This window comes from Wyeomyia smithii, chromosome 3, assembly GCF_029784165.1.
Source record: "Wyeomyia smithii strain HCP4-BCI-WySm-NY-G18 chromosome 3, ASM2978416v1, whole genome shotgun sequence".
Classification (NCBI taxonomy): Eukaryota; Metazoa; Arthropoda; class Insecta; order Diptera; family Culicidae; genus Wyeomyia; species Wyeomyia smithii.
The window spans coordinates 25,829,078-25,849,758 of record NC_073696.1 but is presented as its reverse complement, the minus strand read 5'-3'; the positions used below and the strand labels follow the sequence as shown (position 1 = coordinate 25,849,758).

The 20,681-nt window shown below is 35.7% G+C and overlaps 1 protein-coding gene across 4 annotated transcripts in view; it reads right to left on the bottom strand.

The window, feature by feature from the left end:
• Positions 1 to 235: 235 nt before the first annotated feature.
• Positions 236 to 20,681, bottom strand: part of LOC129730945 (synaptotagmin 1-like) — a 101,749-nt gene continuing 81,303 nt past the window's right edge. For 3 of the 4 annotated variants that reach the window (XM_055690613.1, XM_055690616.1, XM_055690614.1), the window contains 3 exons: positions 19,050 to 19,167; positions 18,658 to 18,791; positions 236 to 4,164 (listed from right to left, as the gene is read on the bottom strand). In XM_055690613.1, coding sequence (XP_055546588.1) covers positions 3,973 to 4,164; positions 18,658 to 18,791; positions 19,050 to 19,167 — 444 coding nt within the window. In that variant the 3' untranslated portion in view covers positions 236 to 3,972. The remainder of the gene's footprint in view (positions 4,165 to 18,657; positions 18,792 to 19,049; positions 19,168 to 20,681) is intronic. The other variant, XM_055690615.1, reaches the window with a different exon arrangement.

Below are 20,681 nucleotides of genomic sequence, written 5' to 3'. Positions count from 1 at the left end.
AGCAAAATCTGTGATTGTCGTGTCCAAGTTTGTGCTTTTTCGTGGTCACTTCGTGTAGAATGACCCATATGGAGAATTGCCTCCTTTTCAAACTAAACCGTGATTTACGGCAGAAGCAACTGTAATTTAAATGAGAAAATAATGTAATATTCAGAATTTTATACTGTGTAGTATGGAAAGCAAAAACGTAGTTCAATTCATTCAACAGTAGTTGAGCCGCAAACAAAATCCCCTCTTGATTTTATTATTATAATACTTTATTATTTATTTTTGGTTTGATTTACAATACCTTAAATATACATATTTTTATTATTTCACAATATTTTTACTTGTTTGATGATTAAAGTTTATTACTTCCTTTGTATATGTCTAATTATTGTTATATTTGGTTTTACTTATACTTCAATTAACTTTAACTGATTTTTTTTGCTCATTTCAATAGTCATAAATTACAATCAAGGGTGTCTGCTGCTGCTGCTGCTGCTGCATTACGCAAGGTAAGCATAATAGGGGTCTTAACATCGAGCTCGTAAACAAATACGCAGCCGTAAAAATACTCACCTCCATTGACGAGTAATGGAAGATACACAGTTTACGGCTGGGTATTCGTATACGAGCTCGATGTGAAGACCCCTAATAATTTCCTTATTCTCTGCTGTGTTGAGGCTGAAATTCGACTTTTGTTTTTATTTTTTGTTTTTAAAATGCATGTCTAGCGGCCATCTTTGTCGTCCGTGTCTCAGAGCTGTCCGTGTTCGGTGCAAATAAAAAGTCACATCATTTCACGCTTAAGTCGGTTATCGGTTCGATTCGGTCGTGTTTTTCTCAATTTCGTTTTAAAAACATTACGCTTCAGTCCACACACGTATTTGCTAACGATTGTTTGTTTCTTTTTTCTCCTCGTGTATATAAGTTTCTCTTGCTTAGTTTCCTGTTCATTGTGGAAGAGAAATTTAGCCTATCTGAATTATTTATTAGCTGTATTTAGGGACAGTGAAAATCACATGCTAAAGCAAGCTGCCAAAGCGGCTGAATGGTCATCAATTTTTGCTACGGGGAATGTCGGTGTGAGTACATCATATAGCGCGTCCTTTGTGTGGAAAAAAGAGCTCTAACGCTATGGCAACGCAATCTGTCCTATGAGGTGCACTGGACTATAGAGAACAAGAGGTGTGTCGTCATTGAACCGCCTACTGTTTAGTTACGTCTTTTTCTCTTCTACTACTTGTCTACTTCAAAAATGGAATGATAAAAACTAGCTCAATTGTTCGCTCTGATATTTACAAAAACAAAAATAGTTTTTCTCTCTTAGTTTCAGCCTATTTCTGAGTGCGTACTGGTTAGGTCAGCGTTAAAATAATATACACATACTGTTTAAGGATTGCAGTAACAAGCTACAAAATAGTGTCCAGTCTGTCTGTTGGTGTAATTCGAGAGATAGAGAGGGGGTTAAAAATTATAGTACGAGGTTTACAACCAAAACGTAAAGTTCTGACATTGAAAAGTTCTAGAGTGTACCTGAAATATCTCCTAATAGGTATGATTGATATTGGATGAATCGCTAGTAAATCGCAATTATTCATTCGATTTAGTTATAAAGAAAACGGTTTAGGACCGAAAGCAGGGCAGGCGTTGAACGCGAAGCCAATGCCTGCTCCGATTTCGACGATTTTTGTTTTTTTTTGTTCAAACAGCTTCTTTGGAACTGGACTATAGATACAAAGTTTTCTTCTGTTGAGATTTTTACAGAGTTTACCGCTGCTAATGTCATTAGAATTTCTGAACTGATATAGCTGAGTGTACAAATACTGTATTTTATGAGAATATTCGTATTCAAATTTGATCAACTTGATAATATGTATATATAATTCAATAGATAGATCATCTTATTTAACAGTAAATAGCATTTTTTTAACCTTTTGTATTTTTTTTTGTTTTGTGTCAACAAGAAGTACAGTTTTTTTTGTAATGTTTTTTTCAAACTGATTTTTTGTTCCATAATCTACTGAATTAGTGAACCTATTTACTTCCGACGGAATAAATACTTTAATAACAGTTTTTTCCCTTGTGTTGTGGAATGCTACTATCGTGATGAGCAACCAAATGTCTCTGGTTTGGAGCGATGTTGGTTCTAAGCCTTACTTTTCGGTTCGTTCGGTGAGGTGTTCGAAACAGTCAAAAGCTCTTGTGTTTCCTGTTTGTTCGGTTTCTAAGAGGTTTGCCCCCTGGGATTAGCAGTGCCATCGGGCCAGCCCGCACAATAGGACTGTGTTTCAATGGTTCTTTAATCAGTGAAGGCGTGCGCATCACTTGCATCAGGATAATAACAACTTCAAAGCATCCGTACTCAGAGTTCGAATTTACAAAAGTAAGGGTAAATATCGATCAAAAACCTTTAAATTTTTTACCCGCATTTTGACGGCAAAAAAAAGGAAAAACTACAACGCTATGGTCACTGTGATTTGCAACTGTGGTCGATACTTTCGTATATTCTTTGTTTTCTTGCCTAGCTCAGCATATTTTTTACATTCATCCGCCGATCACACGTGCCTACTAGGACTGTTTGGGAACAAGGGAACAGCGTGCTTTTTTTTTGTTTGCTACTGATATATGTATATATATTTATATTGTTTGTTCTTTTCCGAAACCAAACACAAAAGCCATCCTTGCCTATTTAAAATTTACTAACACCCATTTATTAGTTTTCGTTATTTGCCTCTCATCTTTGGTTTACCTATCCACAGATTGTGTGTCATCATCGCTTCGTAGCATAATATTAGGCTATTATTGTGCTTCTTTTCTACAAACATCGAAGTGGGATCATCATGCATTTTTTTTTTGGTTTCACTGTTTCTTGACGTACTTTGCTGCTCAACTGTTTTCTACAGTTTTACTCCCGTTTTTTGTGACGTTTACAGAGCTATCTAGTTTTTTGTTTTTTAATTTTACTCCAGCATTTCGAGACGTTCGAGTGGTAAGGGTCAGTTGACTGCGGGGTATTTTGTGTATTTGAGTACTGACAGATTACACGCAAATTCGTCTATGAAGTTGGCGAAACTCTGTCAGTCTTCAGTGAAATATTCAGAGCTTGGTGACATCAGATGCTACCACACTCTCAAAGTTTCACCAAAAGGTAAGGATTATCTGACGTAAAATCCCTCTATTATTTGATAGAGATGCGTTGTCTTACCCCCCACCCGAATTACGTCCAACGTATTAGCTACAGGCAACAACACAACGATTGAACTCCTGTTTGTCGCCACGGGCTGAAGTTTAATTTTTTTCTGTAGATGTAGAAGAGATATGCAATAACTTGAAAAGATGCACAATAGGCGCACTCGTAGGTTATCAGACTGAATGCTTTGCTTTAGTTTTTTTTTTGTTTTGTTTCTCTATAGTTTACTATGATCCGATTATCTTATCAATATGCTACGCATTTAGGAAAACTGAGCTAATGTCAAACGTCGAACCACGAGTTGTCATTTAATCAACTGTCACTGTTCCAATCCGCGGTACTGACGAGTGTCGAGTGTTTTTTTTTAGTTTTGTTTTATGATTTTCGAAAATGATAACATCCTCCGCAAGCTTCGGCAATTCAGTCAAATATTTTTTCCTATCTTATTATGCTGTTCGGTACTACTAACTTCCGATTCCGGTTATTGGTAAGTTTTCCGTCACCTAACGAACATACTTTCAAGAAAACAAAACCAAAAATTAACATTATTTGCTGGTATAATTTACATAAACCTGATAGAACTTCGTTTACATTCTGAATCGAATCGAATGAGTTTCAACCTTTGAAAGCTTTTTTTTGTTCATATTTTTTTTCGTTTGTTTTGTTTATTATTTTTCAACCGCAGGCGGTTTCCGCTCTTTCGTGGTTTGTGTATGTTGTTCGATTTCGGTCTTCTAGTCTCTCGTGATTTTCTAGTATGCGCTTCCTGTCCTGCCGGCGGTTTCTCCGTTCTCCGTTTAGTCCTTCTTGTCATCCTCGGGATCCTTCAGCGTGTGCCATTGTGCGATCGGACGTCTCGGCGAGGCCAGCATGTCGGACCAGTGGCGCAGCTCGGTGCCGCTTGCGTTGTAACCCAGGACAACCTTACCGATGGGTTCCGACGTTCCGATACGATCGTAATCCACCACGGTAACGACCAGGTTCACTTTCTGCGGAATCGAATCAGTCGGTTTTTTTTTTTTGTTACGCAGGTTGGGGGAAGGAAGAGGTTAGGAAAATGGAAGAAATTCAAAATCAGATTAGTTATAGTTTCTTGCTTCGGCTGCAACACTTGCAAGTCAATCTCAGCAGTGAAATGGTTTTGTTATATTGTATTCTCATACATAGATGCAATTTGCCAACAACGAGAGCTTTACACCATCGATAAGAAAAACAGGAATCTACTGTTACGATAGAGCAGTGGGAAGCATGCAGTGGAAGATTTTCCCGTTTGATTCTTCTGAATAATAATCGCAGTAACCTGCCATTACTAACTTCATCAAGCTCGCTTCTGTAGTAACGTGAGCTTATCTAGATCTATGGTGATTTTCAACTATCCTTTATCTTGTGAATGTCAATCAATAATGCGAATGATGAATAATAGTGAGAGTAGTTCGACTTCTGCGCTCTTTTTATGAATTATATAAAAGCTAATCTAGGCTTCGTGCATGGATGATTGCCATGTTATATTGGGAAAGGCGCAAAAGGCGCGAAAGACCACTAAAAATAAAAATGTAGTTATTATGCGAAGAGATAGCTTGACCTGGCGTAAAACGTTTTTCCCAGTACACATGAATGTTCGCTACTTATATATCTTAACATTTACCTTAAAGTGTGTGCTGTCTATTTGTATAATGTTTTCACAGTCTTTAGAATCGTATCGAATTATTTGAAAGTTATTCAAGTAATTTTTGGGATGTTAAAACTATAGTTGACAACAAACGAATTTCGCGCCAACTCGACTAAAGAACTGGCAGCCTATCTCAGGATTTGATTGAACTTTGTGGAAATATGTGCCTTACTAAGCAACTTTGCATGTTTCTTTTTTCAAAAAATTATCTAGACTATCATTTGAATAGGGTAAAGGTGTTCACACCTTTTTTTAAATCAATATATCTAAAAAATTACATGAGATAGAGCAAAATTGTCAAGTAATGATTTTTCTCTCGATCTAAGGAGGAGAGGGGTAAACTTCATATCGTGAGCTAACACGAACAAATTTTTTTTGTGCGCATTTGCTTCCAATACGCTGAGTGAAAAAAGCAAAACACGCATCTTCTGGAAGCTTTTTTAGACCGAAGTCAAACAAGAATACCGAATGTGCTATGTAAATAAACAAAGCGATTTTTTCAAAAGTGTAAGAAAAGTGTAGTAATTGAGCGTTATATAGAATATGAGTTTTTTAGAAGTTTGAACTACACATTTTAAGTGAACATGAAAACTGGTTCAGTGATAAATAACAAAGCATCACTGGTGTAATCTTTTGAAACTGGGTATCTTGTGAAAAATGTCGACAAACGACATTCGCTAATACGTGGTGAAAACACGAACTGTAAGGTTCTTGGCAACGAATTGTACAAGCAGTGTTGCCGATTCGATAGATTTTCTCTCTGCGCGACTCTATATAGCCATAAACTTTGGTCTAGATCATTTTACAAGACGTTTTAAAACTTAATTCACGAACGAAATTTTGACTGTACCGCTGACATAACGCACGTAAAAGCAACATCAACATCAGCAGGTCCCGTAGCTCCCGTCAGGTCGTAAAATGGTCTATTGTAAAGAGTAAAAAGTAAGAGATGTGGGAGTCCAAATCGATGTTTGTTTTTTTTTGGAACAAACTCAAATTCACTGCTGCACCGGTGTTGTAAATTTTGTTTTATACCAACTGAAAAATTTTCACTGGTTCACGTTTTGATCCATTTTGATCACTTTTTGGAACAGGAAACCTTTTGCACGTTACTCAAAATAACCAATTGATGGGTAAAATGCCACATTTTAATTGTATACCTCATTTGTAGGTTTTTTATATAAGCGTTTCGCGTGTCATATTTCACAAGTCGTTTTTGTGACTTTTTCAAAGAAGAATAACTAAAGACTCCATCAAGCCAACCGATCTGGAAAGGGAGAATTCTGGAAGGCCGTTAAGCATTAGTTCAACTACCCAGCAAACAATTTTGTTGTTTTACAGCTTAACAAGCTTTTATTCAGTGGATTTTGGCTGAACTATAGCTCAACAAGCCGTTATCCAAAAGAATTGTTTGTTGGGTACCGTTTTGACTCAAACTTAAAACAGTCTCAAACTTCGAACACTTCGGAATAAAAATCACTTTATTATAGCTAGAGTAATCAAAAGTATGACTATTATATACCATTTTGTTCCTTGGAATGTCCTTCACCCAGTGATGTATAGCTCTTCACTGCGAGACCACTTCCAGGGAACCAGCAGGCGTTGAAAAATGTGACAGTCAGTGTTGAGACGGTTTGCCTATCTATCTCTTAGTGATTACATGAAAGTGTTCGGACTTGAATCAAAACCTAGGTCTGAATTCTCGTTAATTTAATAAACAAAACTTGTTTGAATCTATATAAATTCCACTTAATTGTAACAAAAATAAATTAACCAACATGTTAAACCTTTAACATCGTCAAAAACATTTATTTTTCGTTGATTTTTTAGTGCAAGAAGTTACATCATAGCTTAAGTGTTCGAAATTTGATGCAGTACGGTATCTTTCTTTGCAAATCGACTGACGGATGGTATACGCAAACGGCTTGTAACCAGCAGCAAAATACGTTGGTTGTCTAGCCCTCGTCAGCCGCCTCAATTGGATCGTTTATCCATAGCAATTTTCAAATATCGTATAAAAGAGCTGCGTTTTCTGAATAAAACGTGATCTAAAAAAAATTGTAGCTTTTTTTTTATTTTTAAATCACGAATTGAAACTGCTCCAAATTCTTTGAATTTGCGGGCCTACTATGTCATCAGCCTGACAGTTCGTCCATGTACTAACTGCCGTTCAACAGATTTTGAGCGATTTTCATTTTTACTTAAAAAATCGAGGCAACTTTTGAAAATCACGTTTTGCATAGAAAATTACACTCGTTAGCTGATATTCGAGAATCGAAAATCCGTAAATAGCTGAAAAATCCCAATTGTAGTGGTACTGTTAAAGACTTTCAGTCTCATGAGGCCAGAAAATAGTCCTTCAAGGACACACTGAACTGGAAACATCCAAAATACAGGCTTGCTACGATATCCTCAAAGACATGCCCAAATTTAAAGAACTGCAAGATTCTGAGAAATTGATGACACGAATAAAGAAGACGATCGCTAACCTCCTGTGCCTTACTTGCAGCATAAATTATTCGATCATACCTATCCATCTTGAAAAAATGTCAATGACGTTTGGCTCAAACCGTGTAAACCATAAAGCCAAATCTTGTGGATATTGAGTGGTATGCCAAAGTAATCATTGAATGTGCGTTAAAACTATAGAATTTCCTTTTGTTGATTATTGAGTGCTTAATAGTAAAACAACTCTTATAGGAACTTGATAACATGGAGCGTTTAATTATCAGCAGTTTAATACAACAAGATATACAACACCAGTGCGGGAAACGCAAAGTTTGTCTATATCAGCTGGTTCTATTCAGGTTCTACTGGAATAGATCTAGTATGAAGTTGATCCAAAAATAGACCTTCACTATAGATGCCCTAAGCGCATGAAACTCACGCAGAGAGACTTCTCCGATGACAACTGCAAAAAAACAGGTAGCGCACTTTTGCTGTCTAATTTTACTCATTCATAAGAAAAAAAATAATTCGCTTCGGTTCAAACCTGTTCTGGCAGATATCGAAAAGATGGCGTGATTAGGGAGCAATGTTTCGCATTATCAAAAATATGCTTTCGTGTTCAATTGAGTGATTCATATTATCTACTAGAAGTTCATTGGAGCGTAATGGAAGCATATTTTACAATCATAGACTACGAGAAAACGAAAGAAATCTGTATCAAAAGACACTTTCACTGCAATTTTTATCCGTATCAAAGGAAGTTTGCATTACATTTCGAAACTGGAAAAAATCACAAATCCAACCGTCCGTCACGTATGTTCGCTCTTCGAATTGTATCAAATTTATCTCAACAGTGAACACCAGTGCGGTGTACTTTTGTGTATTCTCAGTAGAGTGATTCACCACTCTTGTTTCGCTCAGCTGTGGTGTAAGCAAGCAGCGAGTGTGTTATTTTCCTGCGAGCGGCAGACATACAGTACAAAGCATGATGAAAAAAAATGGTGCTAAATAAAATTGGAGCTTTCACTCTCTATACTACAAAACCTACAGCAATCATCATCTAGCTTTCCTATTTTCTGAGATGGTACTTGCATGGACAATGACCAGTAATCAGTCTAGTGTACGTGCGTAAATCTTTTTCAGTCAGATTTTGCAGTTTTCGTGTAATAAATAGATTTGGTTTGATGAACCGCTTGGCTTTCCGAGCTGTCGAGGTGCCATTCCAATTCAGCAGCACCTGCTCTCTTTCCCATTCCTTCAGTGCCATATTGAGAGAACTGTTGGAAACACCATAGAACGGTTCAGGGCCAATAAATTTCCATCGCTGACCCGAGTCTGGCTAACTCGTCTGCTTTTTCATTTCCTTCAACACCGCTATGCCCCGGAACCCAGTAGGGATTTACCTTATTGCATTTAGCCAGTCGCTGAAGCATTTTTACGCAATCCCAGACCAATTTGGAGGAGCAGCAAACAGATTTCAGAGCGTTCAAAGCCGCTTGACTGTCAGAAAACATGCATGTATTAGCATAACGATAGTTTCTTTTTAAACAAATTGCAGTACATTCTAAGATAGCGTATATTTCAGCTTGAAAAACCTTGGACCATTTTCCCATTGCTACTGAACAATTCACTCCAGGACCTGTGATTCCAGCACCTACCCTGTTTCCTAATTTCGAGCCATCAGTATAGAAAATTATGGCGCCGTCTCGGGTGCTGGGACCGCCTCGTTCCCATTCACTACGATTTGGTTCGAATACAGTAAATAAATGATTAAAGTCGTATTTCTTAACCATCAAATCTTCATTTTTTAGTATGAGAGGATTGATGTTAAAATCTTTTAAAATACTCAGGTGACCATTTAGATCTCCATCAAGCAGCCTAGTCATGCGACTGAGTCTTATGGCAGATTTACCTGCAACCAGTACAACTTCTTGAGATAGTGGTAATAGATTGAGTGGTGCGTCTCAGACGGGGTGGTCCTCATTGCACCAGTTACCGCCATAGTGGCAAGCCTTTGTAGTTTTTCAAGTTTAATTTTCGCACTTTTTTGTTTGGCTTTCATTTTTAGATCCAGTGTATCATGCTTGGTTTAAGATCCCATTTTTACCAAACGTTCGCTTGCAGGCTCAAAAAGCACAAGTAGCTTTATTAAGGATTTGCTCCATATGAGCATTCCAGTTTAGTTTACCATCCAAGATCACTCCTAAGTATTTAGTTTCATTGGAGGACTTCCATCTAAGTAGAAACTATTGAGATGAGTATTCCTCTTTTTTGTGAAAGTTACTATCGTTGTTTTCGAGGGATTTATATTTAACCCTTCTTTCTTACACCATGAACCGGTGAAATTCAATGCTATTTGCATTCGTTCTGAGATAATGTTGTCAAACTTCCCGCGGACTATAATCACCAAGTCATCCGCAAAACCGATCACTTCGAAGCCTTGTAGTTCTAGGTTTCTTAAAAGATGGCTTTGGTGAGAGAACTCCCCCTTGTGAACAACCTTTGACAGATATTACATTTATTGAAGAATCAACTAATTTTGCAGTAATTACACGTTTTGAGAGCATTTCAACAATCCAATTCACCAGGCAACCTTCGAATCCATGCCTTTTCATAGTTTTCTCTATTGAAACATATGTTGCATTGTCGAATGCTCCTTCAATATCCAAGAATGCTGCTAATAGTATTTCTTTTGCTTCGAAAGTCTTTTTTATTTTTGTTACCAAAGTGTGAAGTGCAGTAACTGTTGACTTTCCACTTTGATACGCAAATTGCATTCTATTCAACGGTTTTTTACAAAGTAGAACCCTTTTAACATATTCATCGACGAGTTTCTCCATCACTTTTAGGAAAATTGAACCCAGACTTATTGGTCTGTATGATTTGGGCGGACAGGTATCTTTTTTATTTACCTTTGGAATAAAAACAACTCTGGTTTTACGCCATTCAATAGGAATATAACTAAGCAAAAGACTTACCGTAGATAATTTGGACAAAGCAGGGACAATAACTTTTTTGCATTTTTGAAGGAATATTGGATAAATATTATCCTCTCCAGGAGATTTATAGAGCGCAAATGAATCAATAGCCCATTCTACTCTTGGAATCGGAAAGATTTCACTGGCAAGACCTTCCGTTTTGTAATCGGAGCTGCTCATAGTATTTTCATTGGGCAATTCAGAGCTTGTGCTCGGATTATCTAGATTCATATTTGAGGAGACGTAGGAGCCTGGAAAATGTACTTGCATCATAACTTTTAATGTTTCATATGTGTTAGTGGTAAAGGAGCCATCGTTCTTTTTAATTGATCCTAGGCCGTTAATATGAGCTTTTGAAAGAACTTCATGAAGCCTACTTATGACTGGTACGCTTTCAATGTTTTCACAGTTGAACCGCCAGTCTCTTCGTTTGGATCTTCTAATTTCTTTATTGTACTCAGATAAAGCCTTTTTATGCAGAGACCAGTTTGATGTTAGTTTTGCATGATTGAACAATTCATGTTGCAAAGTTTCTTAGTTTAGTACACGGTAAAAGTAGAAATCCATCAATGAGTATTTTTTACCCATTTTTATAATTATGCGATGATGAATGAATTGAAAACGGGAAATGGGTAAAATTGTACACATTGTAAGGGCATGTTCTTAGAAAGAAAATTAGTAATTTTTTTTTACCTATTAATGGGTTAACAAATACCTCTGTTGTCATTTTAGTTTGCTCTGTCGACTAGTTCGCACGCACTGTTTTTACGACCCATTGACTTTTTAAATGATATGAAATAAGTTTATCGCAAGCTTTCTAGATTATATGAAACATCGCGTGGAAAATCATCACAGATTGAAAACGGGCCGAAAAGGCCTATTTCGTTCATTTGCACAATATGATCGCCACAATAACTACATTTTGCATGGACTCAAGTTTTATTCAAAATTGGGTAAAATTTTACCCAATTTATCGTGGTTGAAAAGGGGTGAATTGTACTCAATCTTTAACGTTTGATAGATAAACCCATTAATTGGTATATCTAGTTCACTCATTGAACTCATTGACTCATTGACTTCCGTTCTGGCGAAATGGTTGAAAATTTACCCAATTATGGATTTCTTCGTCTTACCGTGTAACACACCCATTCCGTTTCATTGGATTCTGACAATGTGCTGCCAACCGCTCAATCGAGTTGGCGCGAAAGCTGTCTGGAGTTTTTGTCATTTTTTTAGTTTTTTTTTTCACCTGTTTACATGTTCTCATGTTTTTTATAATTTTTCAACAATTTTTCAACAGTTTTTGAAATTTTGAAGTTTCTATTTTATTTTTGTTTCTCGCCTTTTTGAATATTTGAATTTTAATGATATATTTAATGTACTTTTGTGGTGATGGCAAACTAATCATGTTGAAAAATAAACATAACAAAAAAAATGAAAACCATACCCAGCAAAATAATTTATTACTTTAATATTTTTTGTAATTTTAACTTTTTCGTCTGTTTCATTATATTCATATAAAGGGCATTTGAATTGTTGGACGTTTATTACCTTTTTTTAAATTTTTGACGTTGTAAGTGTTGATTGACTTTTTATTATCTTTTTTATGTTTTTTGTCATGCTTTATCAAGAGTTTTTTAAAATTTCGTTTTTCTTATATTTATTGACTTTGTAAGTCTTTTTGATATTTTTGTGCTATTTTGATTTTGATTTGCCATTTTCATCTTTTTGACATTATTGGTATATTTTCGAAAAATATACCGGGTCTCGGAAACTTTGGAGCTTTTTTACACATTTTCATTCATTTGGCGTTTTTAATTCATTTATGTTTATATATAAATTTTTATATTTTTTGAATAAATGTTTTTTTTTGTTTTTCAAGTATCCCAAGTATATTTTTTCAAATCTGTATCATATTTCCAGTTCGCTTATTTTTCGCTTTCCCTACTGCACATACTGTCTGCTTAATGAACTTTTCAAGTAAATTTGACATTTTTAACATTTTGTATGTCAGTTGTAATTTTCCATGTTTTTCAATGTTTTGGTATTTTTTTCAAATCTTCGATCATTTCAATAATTTTTGAAAATTTATGGCGTTTTTACATGTTTTATGCCAACAACAACATTTTCGCCACGAACAAAGTTTGTTGGAGTTTGTTTCGTCGTTCCAGTGTATCGAGAACCAGTAGCGGGCATCTTTCAGGTAGCAAACTATCGGGACTCCTCCAAGCCATATTTCTTTGTGCCAGGCAGATGAACCGCTTCTGGATACGTTTGATTCTAATTTGGATCGCTTCGCTTCTGGATACGTTTGAATTTTTATGATTTTTTTTTAATTTTTCATGATTGTTGGCCTCTTTGATATTTTTGTAGTTTGGTGGTATTTTTGTCATTTTTGATTAATTCTTGATATATTTGGTAGCTGCCAGCTTGTTGTTTGTCTTTTGTTTATCTCATCCTTATTATGTTTCGCCTTTTTTTTTTTGTAACTTTGTCATTTTTGATATTTCATGTTTCAATTTTTTTACTTTTGATTGATTTGTTGTTTTATGTATTTCTTCAGCTATTTGCAGACATTTTTTTATGAAAAATTTCAATGAAATTTTCTTTCAATGATTTTTTAAAGTTTTCATCTTAAATGTTTTGACAGTTTTGATATTTATGATTTTATATACTAATTTCGTTTGTTATTTTATATATTTTTAGTATTTTTCAAGTTTTCTTTTGTTTCGCTTTTTAATATTTTTTACGTTTCTGATTTTAATCGAAAGTTTTTTGACCGTTTCAAAGTTTTTTTGATATTTTTCATATTTAAAAGCATGTTTTGTCGCATGTCGATGTCTTTGGCTTTTTTTCGTGCTGAATGACCAATTTCGTCATTTTTTATATTTTTCATCTTTTTACCAATGGTCATACGTTTTTGAAGATTTTTGCACTAACTCATGGCACTATTAATGGTTTCTTAGTTTTTATGGTGTTTTATGGTCTCTTCAATATTGTTGTAGTTTCGTTGTATCTTGGCGGATTTAATTCAATTTTATTTTTGAAATATTATGTAACGCTAACTTATGTTATGTTTTTTTTTGTTTTCTTTTTATCTTCAGTATGTTACGTCGTTTTATGTTTTTTGGAATTTTTAACATTTAATTATTATTGTTTTAGGTATTGTTTTTGTAATACGCAAACATTCAGATTTTTTGACATTTTTTTCAATGATTTTCAATATTTTTTATGTAAATAGTTTTCGTATTTTTATCCTTTTCAATATTTTTAACATATTTGTGTTTTGACATTTTCATTTCTATAGACTTATTAATTGTTTTTGGCAGTTTTGAAAACAATAAACAATATCGCACGCTAGCCTTGGGAACTAATGCGGTCTCGATCAATTCGATTAGTTGATAGAATTCGTTATCGATATTGTTTCCGGGTCATTTTACATGTTTTGGGATAAGTAACGTGTGAGGAAAAAAATCCGAACAATTTTTAAATTGGTCTACGATTTCGAAGTGGTTTGTAAATGAGTTACATTACTTGAATAAACAAACAAGTAGAGAAAAATAAGTTGCGCAAGATTTTAATTTGGAATTGAAAGTTTGTTCGGATTTTTTTCCTCATACGTTATAACGATGCACCGTGCGAAATTCAGAACTATTTTCGTAAAAATGCTATATCTCGAGATTGTCTCAATTACCACGGGGTGATAAGTGTTTCTTACGTTAAGTTTTCCAAGAAATACGATGAAACCATCAAATTTAAAATAAAATTAGCTGAATTTGCCGAAAAATGCAGATTAAGTTTTAAAATACAAAAATAATCTCTCTGGCAACACTTCCGGTCAAAATAATATTTTTTCTGGATTCCTTGGTTTATTTTCTTCAAAATTCGACTATCATTATTTTTCGGGTGTCTTAGGTCTATAAATTGTAAAAAAAATTAATTACGAAGTTTACAACAATATTTCGAGATGGGCTCATATTACCTCGGTATGATAGATGCTTGTTATGTGAAATTTTCCAAGAAACACGATGAAATTATCAAATTTAAAATCAAAATGGCTGCATTTGCCGAAAAAAGTAAATTTAGTTTTCAATTACAAAAGTAATTTATCTGGCAACACTTCCGGTCAAAACTTATATTTTTTCTGGATTCCTTGGTTTATTTCCTTCAAAAACCATCTATCAGTATTTTTCGGACATCTTTCGTCTATAAGTTGTTAGAAAAAGAAAAAAGAGATTTTGAACAAAAAACGCGTGACTTCGCAATAAACAGGGGGGTCCCACAGAGCGGGGGGTATTCCAATCGACACCAAATTTGGGATTTTTCCAAAGTGACAGTAGATGATTAATTCTCCCAACTTTGAGCAAAATCTGTGATTGTCGTGTCCAAGTTTGTGCTTTTTCGTGGTCACTTCGTATGGAATGACCCATATCTATTTCGTTATTGGTGATGTTCATTATGTTCGGGGTTGTTATATTGTTATGTTTTCTGATCCACAAGAGATGTTGTTGGTACTTATTTGGTTTTTATAAATATGCTTGATATACTATTCAACCTTTTGACATTTCTGAGATTTTTTAACACTTTTGAGCTTCCTTTTATCATTTCTGAGGTGTTCGATTTTTTTTAACATATTTTTCGGGTTCGTTTTAATGTTTATGACATTTGTAATATTTATATCTACCTCTCTACAAATTTGAAGTTTCAAACATGTTCCATGTTCTCTGATGATTGAAGACACTTTTTGATATTTGTATTTACGGTTAATGTTATTAATCTTTTCGGTATTTTCAACATTGTTTGAAGTTTTTTCAAGATGTTTTGTCACTCATTTATGTTCTTTCGTACATTTTTTGTTTGTTTTTGACATTTTTCATCTTTGTTATAATTTTCATTTGCTTTTGCATTTTCAAAATTTTTGATATTATTATTATTTTGACAGTTTTTATATGTTTTTTTGGCATTTTCTAAAGACATTTTTTTTTTTCGTTTTTGTGATCATCGATGTTTATTTTTCCATTTTTTGTTGTTGACATTTTTTGTATAATTGATGTTGGTTGATATTTTTTAACATTTTAGAGTTTTCATATTTAAGTCTCTGACATTTGAGATATTTTATGATATAGATATGATGGTTTTGGCATTTGATGTTCTGACACTTGATGGCATTTTATATGTTTTTTCCTTGTAATTTCAGACATTCATCTATGCATTCTGATGTTTTTAGATATTAGCTTTAAATAATTTTTTTTTCGACTGTGTTAGTGTTGTTTTACATTTTTGGAATATCTTATTTTTTTATCATTTACTATTTTACTGACATCTTTAAAGCTTGTTATCGTTTTTGTTTTATTATCCTTCTAGACGTTGACTTTATTATTTTCATCATTCTTTAATAGTTCTTATGTTTTTCCCATTTTGACATACCCGACTCTCAGTCATCATCCCTGAGCACCAAAGACTACTTAGACTACTCTTGTTTATCAATCATTGTTAATGGTAAACTGTCAATATTGACAGTTTGATTTAACAGTCGTAAAACTGTCCTCTAACTAACCTAGAATTGCAGCTCTTGTTTTCTTGTTTTTGTTATGAAAAAGCAATTTTAAAACTATAATCTAAATATGAAACTATCGAATCTCTTTTTCTAATACGTTCTAGTGGAACTCGACGGGACATCCATTTACTATAACCCAAATGACACACAACAAAACAAACGCACACACACACACGCAAAAACAGAATGATCATGCTCGATACGTTCCCGCTGCTTAGGACTATAATTCACTAGTAAGGTTCACTACTAAAAAAAGGAAAAAGGTAAGGACAGTAGCTCTAACGCATATCCGAATCACTAACAACACCAAACGACAGGGATGCATGCAGTCACACTCAGAAAACTACTCGTAGCTGCTAAGTAGGTGTGCTAAAGAAGTAGGCCGAGAAAATCTTCCACCGCTCTGGGCGTAGGCGTGGGCGTGGGCTAGGAAGGATAGGTGGTAAAGCACAGGGCACAGTCAGTCTGTCCACCACACGCCTACTTTGTTCGCGCGGGCGGGTTGCGATGGAAGGAGCTTTTTAGGGTGAAGATGTGTGCGTGGAAAGTGTTTGCATCAACGTGTTCGATTTGATTTTTTTTTTGGTCTTTTTTTTTTGTTTTGTTGATCTTCCTCGGTCGTGGCGTGGCGTTTGTTTTTTTTTTTTTATTTGTTCTGAGCTGCATCTTTTGTTTGAGAGGGTTTGCGGAAAATACGTGGAAACTGTGTTCATGCAGACACTTTTGCGCGGTGGCACTCGAGTTAATTTTTTTTTTATCATTGGATGGAATTTTTTATGAGAGGATTTTTTTTCTTCAAATTTTACTACAGTGTGAAGCAGTTGCTCGTTATAATTGTTGTGGCATGGAATATTTTTTCTGTGGTTTCGGTTGTTTCTAGAAATACTTGTAAACGGAAATGTATTGATACTCGATCAAAACTGTGTTATTTGGTAATTGTCGTAAAAAAACTTATGATGGGACAAAGCTTTTAAAAAAGTTTTCGGTAATGTTTCCAGTCCATATGACGAAATATTCAAATATTTTGCGCCATGACTATGCTTCAAAATGATACATGGTTAAGGGTCATTTTTGAGATTCAAAATTATCCTGTTGATATGGTGGCGAATGAAGCGAGTTAACAGTAATAAATAAGTATCACATCACGTTACACGGCTAAAAAAGAAGAGGTAAAAAGAGAGTAAGAGAGCATAAGAATAGAAACACGGTAGGAAAAGGTAAAATTTGGTGCAAAAACCTGTTACACTCTCTGGTTAGAGATATGAAGCTCAACATATTTTTTTTTCGAGAGAGAAAAAAGAGAAGGATAAAAAGGTAAATGAACTTTTTTTCTCACCAAAAAGGAATCGTTAGTGTGTGCGTGGAGAATACTTAGTTAACGCTTGATATTTTCATATTTGCCAAAGGATTGGAATGTGCTCACGCTTCTGTGTCCACACGATTATTATCTCCTGGTCTTGGCAGTATTTGGTTTGGCAGAGTGTGATCCATCGGAGTTTATAAGAGATTGTGTGGAGTTTTTTATTTTATTTTTTTGTTGTTGTAGTAGTTGTTGTTATTATTGATGTTTGTTGAGGCTGTCTTTTTATTTGGCGTATGCTTGGTTTGAACTAGAGAAAAGAAGTGTCGAAAAAATGTCACGCTTCTTTGGAAAGGGGTGGGTGGAGGGGCTCAGTGTTCAGAATCTTTCGATTGATTTATTGTTTTTCTTTCTGGTTGGCAGCAGTGTTGGTAGTATTTTTGAAGTATCAATGCGTTTTGGAGGAAGATCAGTTTCATTGAAACGTGAATATAACTGGGGTAGAGAGAAAAGTCTCTTGGTTGCACAGTTACATCAACGATGGTGGTGGCCAAATCATTCAGGGAAACTGTATTTACAGATAGACACAAAACTACAATACACGATATTTGCTGTGCTGGATTCGATTTCGCTCTGTTTCACCGTAATCAGATCATCACTTCACTAAACAACAAAGCATTTCCAGCAAAGTACGTACCAAGAGTGACACAGTAATATACTTACACTTACGGTTGATTGAGTGGCATAAAAACTGGCAGCCATTTGCAACGAGCTTTGACGGTTGATGGCGTTCGGCAGCGACACAGCAGGCCGTGTCGAAGCAACCCCATTGACGGCTACAGTTCTGATGGCACTCTAACTTCACCCAAAAATTACGCAAACAAACAAACAAAACAAACAAACTAACGAACAAGACAAATTTTGGTATCTATAACGAAACAAAGGATGATCACAGACAAGCAGAGGGTAACTTTTGTTGCTCTTTTTTTTTAACTCAATTTGACTCTCTGCTTGCCGGTGCGGGATCGAAACATAATTTCACATTCTAGGGGTCCAAATTGACAACCGCTGCTGCTCCGCAAATGCTTCGTTGTATTAAAAACCAAAGCCAGCACAACGGACGTTATTGGAGCTTTCGGTGGCAGTTTGAAAGTAGCAGGGAGGGACCGATGATCCCTCCCCGTCTTGTTGCAGTGTCGTCTTTGACAGTGGGGAAGCATGCTTGTTTTTTGAAAATGAAACAAAAATCTGTTCGGTTTTGGGGTTTGCAAATGTTGCGGTACACCCCCCGGAGGAGCTGGAGTCCTTCCCGGAAGGGACACTTCAAGTGTGACGTGTTTCGAATGTTACTTCGTATCAGAATGTTATAGTTTGCTCTTGTTTTTTTTTGGTTTTGGATAATACATTTACATAAAGTAACTCTATATAGGAGAAAACGCTCAATATATAATATATATACAGTACGGCATGTATAGAAAATGCAACACAACACAGAATTTTTATATGATAGTATAATACATTCTCGCATACTTGTATTTGTTCGAAAGGAACTTCGAATGAGAACGACTCATTGTAGTAGGGGTTTAGTGTACATTTTTTGATACTAGTCTTTTTCTTTTTCAAACGCTTTCCATTCTGCATCAGTGCAATCTTAACGTATGGATCTATAATTGGAAGAGAACAGAAAACGATTAGTATACCAGTTTACAGTCAATCGTCAATTCTTATCTAGTGCAAAACCGACCGTTTCCGTGGAAACGAGCCGAGCTGTAGTTGTTGTTTTCGTTTGTTTATGTCACATCTCAAAGCACCTACGATTAAGAAAAATGTGTTCTCTTGTCTAAGTCTAATTTGTTACACACGCGCGTTCTACGAGAAAGTGTCTTGTTTTCTGGCAACGAGCCGAGAAAAAAGGAACTCACCTGACAGTCCACCGACGTCCATTTTTTTCAGGTTCTTGGCCTCCAAGATTACGACGGTTAATTTACCTGCTGTGGGTACGTAGCGCAGCGAGAAGCAAATATCTCCCAGCTTGTTGTCCTGTCGGGTTGCGAATTCCAGTTGTCGCCATTCGAAAACCGGACACACAAACGCCCGCGAAGAAGAGAAATAGAAAGAACAGAGCATTGTAGGTGCGTGTTTTCATCCTCAGCCTGCTTTTGTTTGGTAGGAATTGGGGGTGGGGGGCAGAAGCTAACGTAAGATTTGTTTATTGGTTTATAATCAAATATATATTCAGTCTAGCAGCACAGTTAAGTATATAATATATATAAAAATATAATAAAAACCAAAAAAGACATCTTCAGGATTTCATGCTTTTTTGATTCTCTAAAACCAGCAGCGAAAATACAATATATGTATGTATATAGATTTTATATAGTTGGGTATTTGTCTGTTATATCACTACGTGCTTCTAGAAGATAGCATTTACATTGTTTGTTGTTGTTTTTCGTTTATCATGTTTGACAGTTAGCGGGGGGTTGGAGTTTGGTTCGGTCTGCTCTTCTAAAGTGTAAGGTCTCTATTGTTTTGTGGAGGGTTGTTTGCTAGTTCCGAAAAGTGTACCTAGAACTCTCTAGCCTCTAAAACTCCGAAACCCGCCTACCGGACACGGAACACGGAAAGGAGTTCTAAGACAGCTCTGTGATTGATGGTGTGTCAGTGGATCCGGACTGACACCACCGCTCTTGCGTGTGCTAATTAATGGCGACCGTGCCAGGGGAAAACGAGCTTTCGAAACGAAAGTTTTGTGTCGGTGTTTTGCCGGGCGGCGGAACCGAGTTACCGACCATTTAGCGCAATGTAACGATTTTTATTTTCTCTCTCTGTTACTACCATATGCAGCGAATATAAAGTGTATGCCAAAATATACCAAATATCAGCTTGTTTGTACAGCGCTTTGATGAACAGGTACCGCATATAAATTAATTTACTTGTTTGCATTCAACTATCAGTAACAACGAAACTCTTCTCACTAGGCTAAACAATAGGACAATGTATACTAAACTGGTTTTTGGGTTATTATGTGTGTGACACAGACATCGCAATGGGAGGTTATAACGGGAACAACAAGCTCATCCCGTGTGCCTAAGGACAACAATTACAATACTTATGGAATGGCAGCGTGGGTATATTATATATATGTATATATCAAACAGTATCAGCTAGTGGTGGAGCAAGCATGTTGTCTTCAAGTATCAGTTTGAGGTTAGTTTTACAGGACCTTGCAGCACACGGACCCTGTCGATCGACCCGCCTGCTAGTCAGACTGAGTCGCACTAATAGCGCTTCTTCTATTCGCCAACAGGCAGCGGTCCCATCGAGCTAACGCAGACAGGACCGGGAAAATTTTTTCTTTTGTTATACTGAAAAATTTTGGTTGGTCGTTAGTTGGCTTCAGAGCCAATTCCCGCCTGCACTACCACCTTATCATATGGTAGTCGAGGGCAGCGGTAAGAAACTGTCCGAGTTGCAATACTTTGGTTTTGTCAGCTTTCACATGATATAGAATCTGCAGAATATATAGCTTTGCAAACGTTCGTTTGTTTATTTGC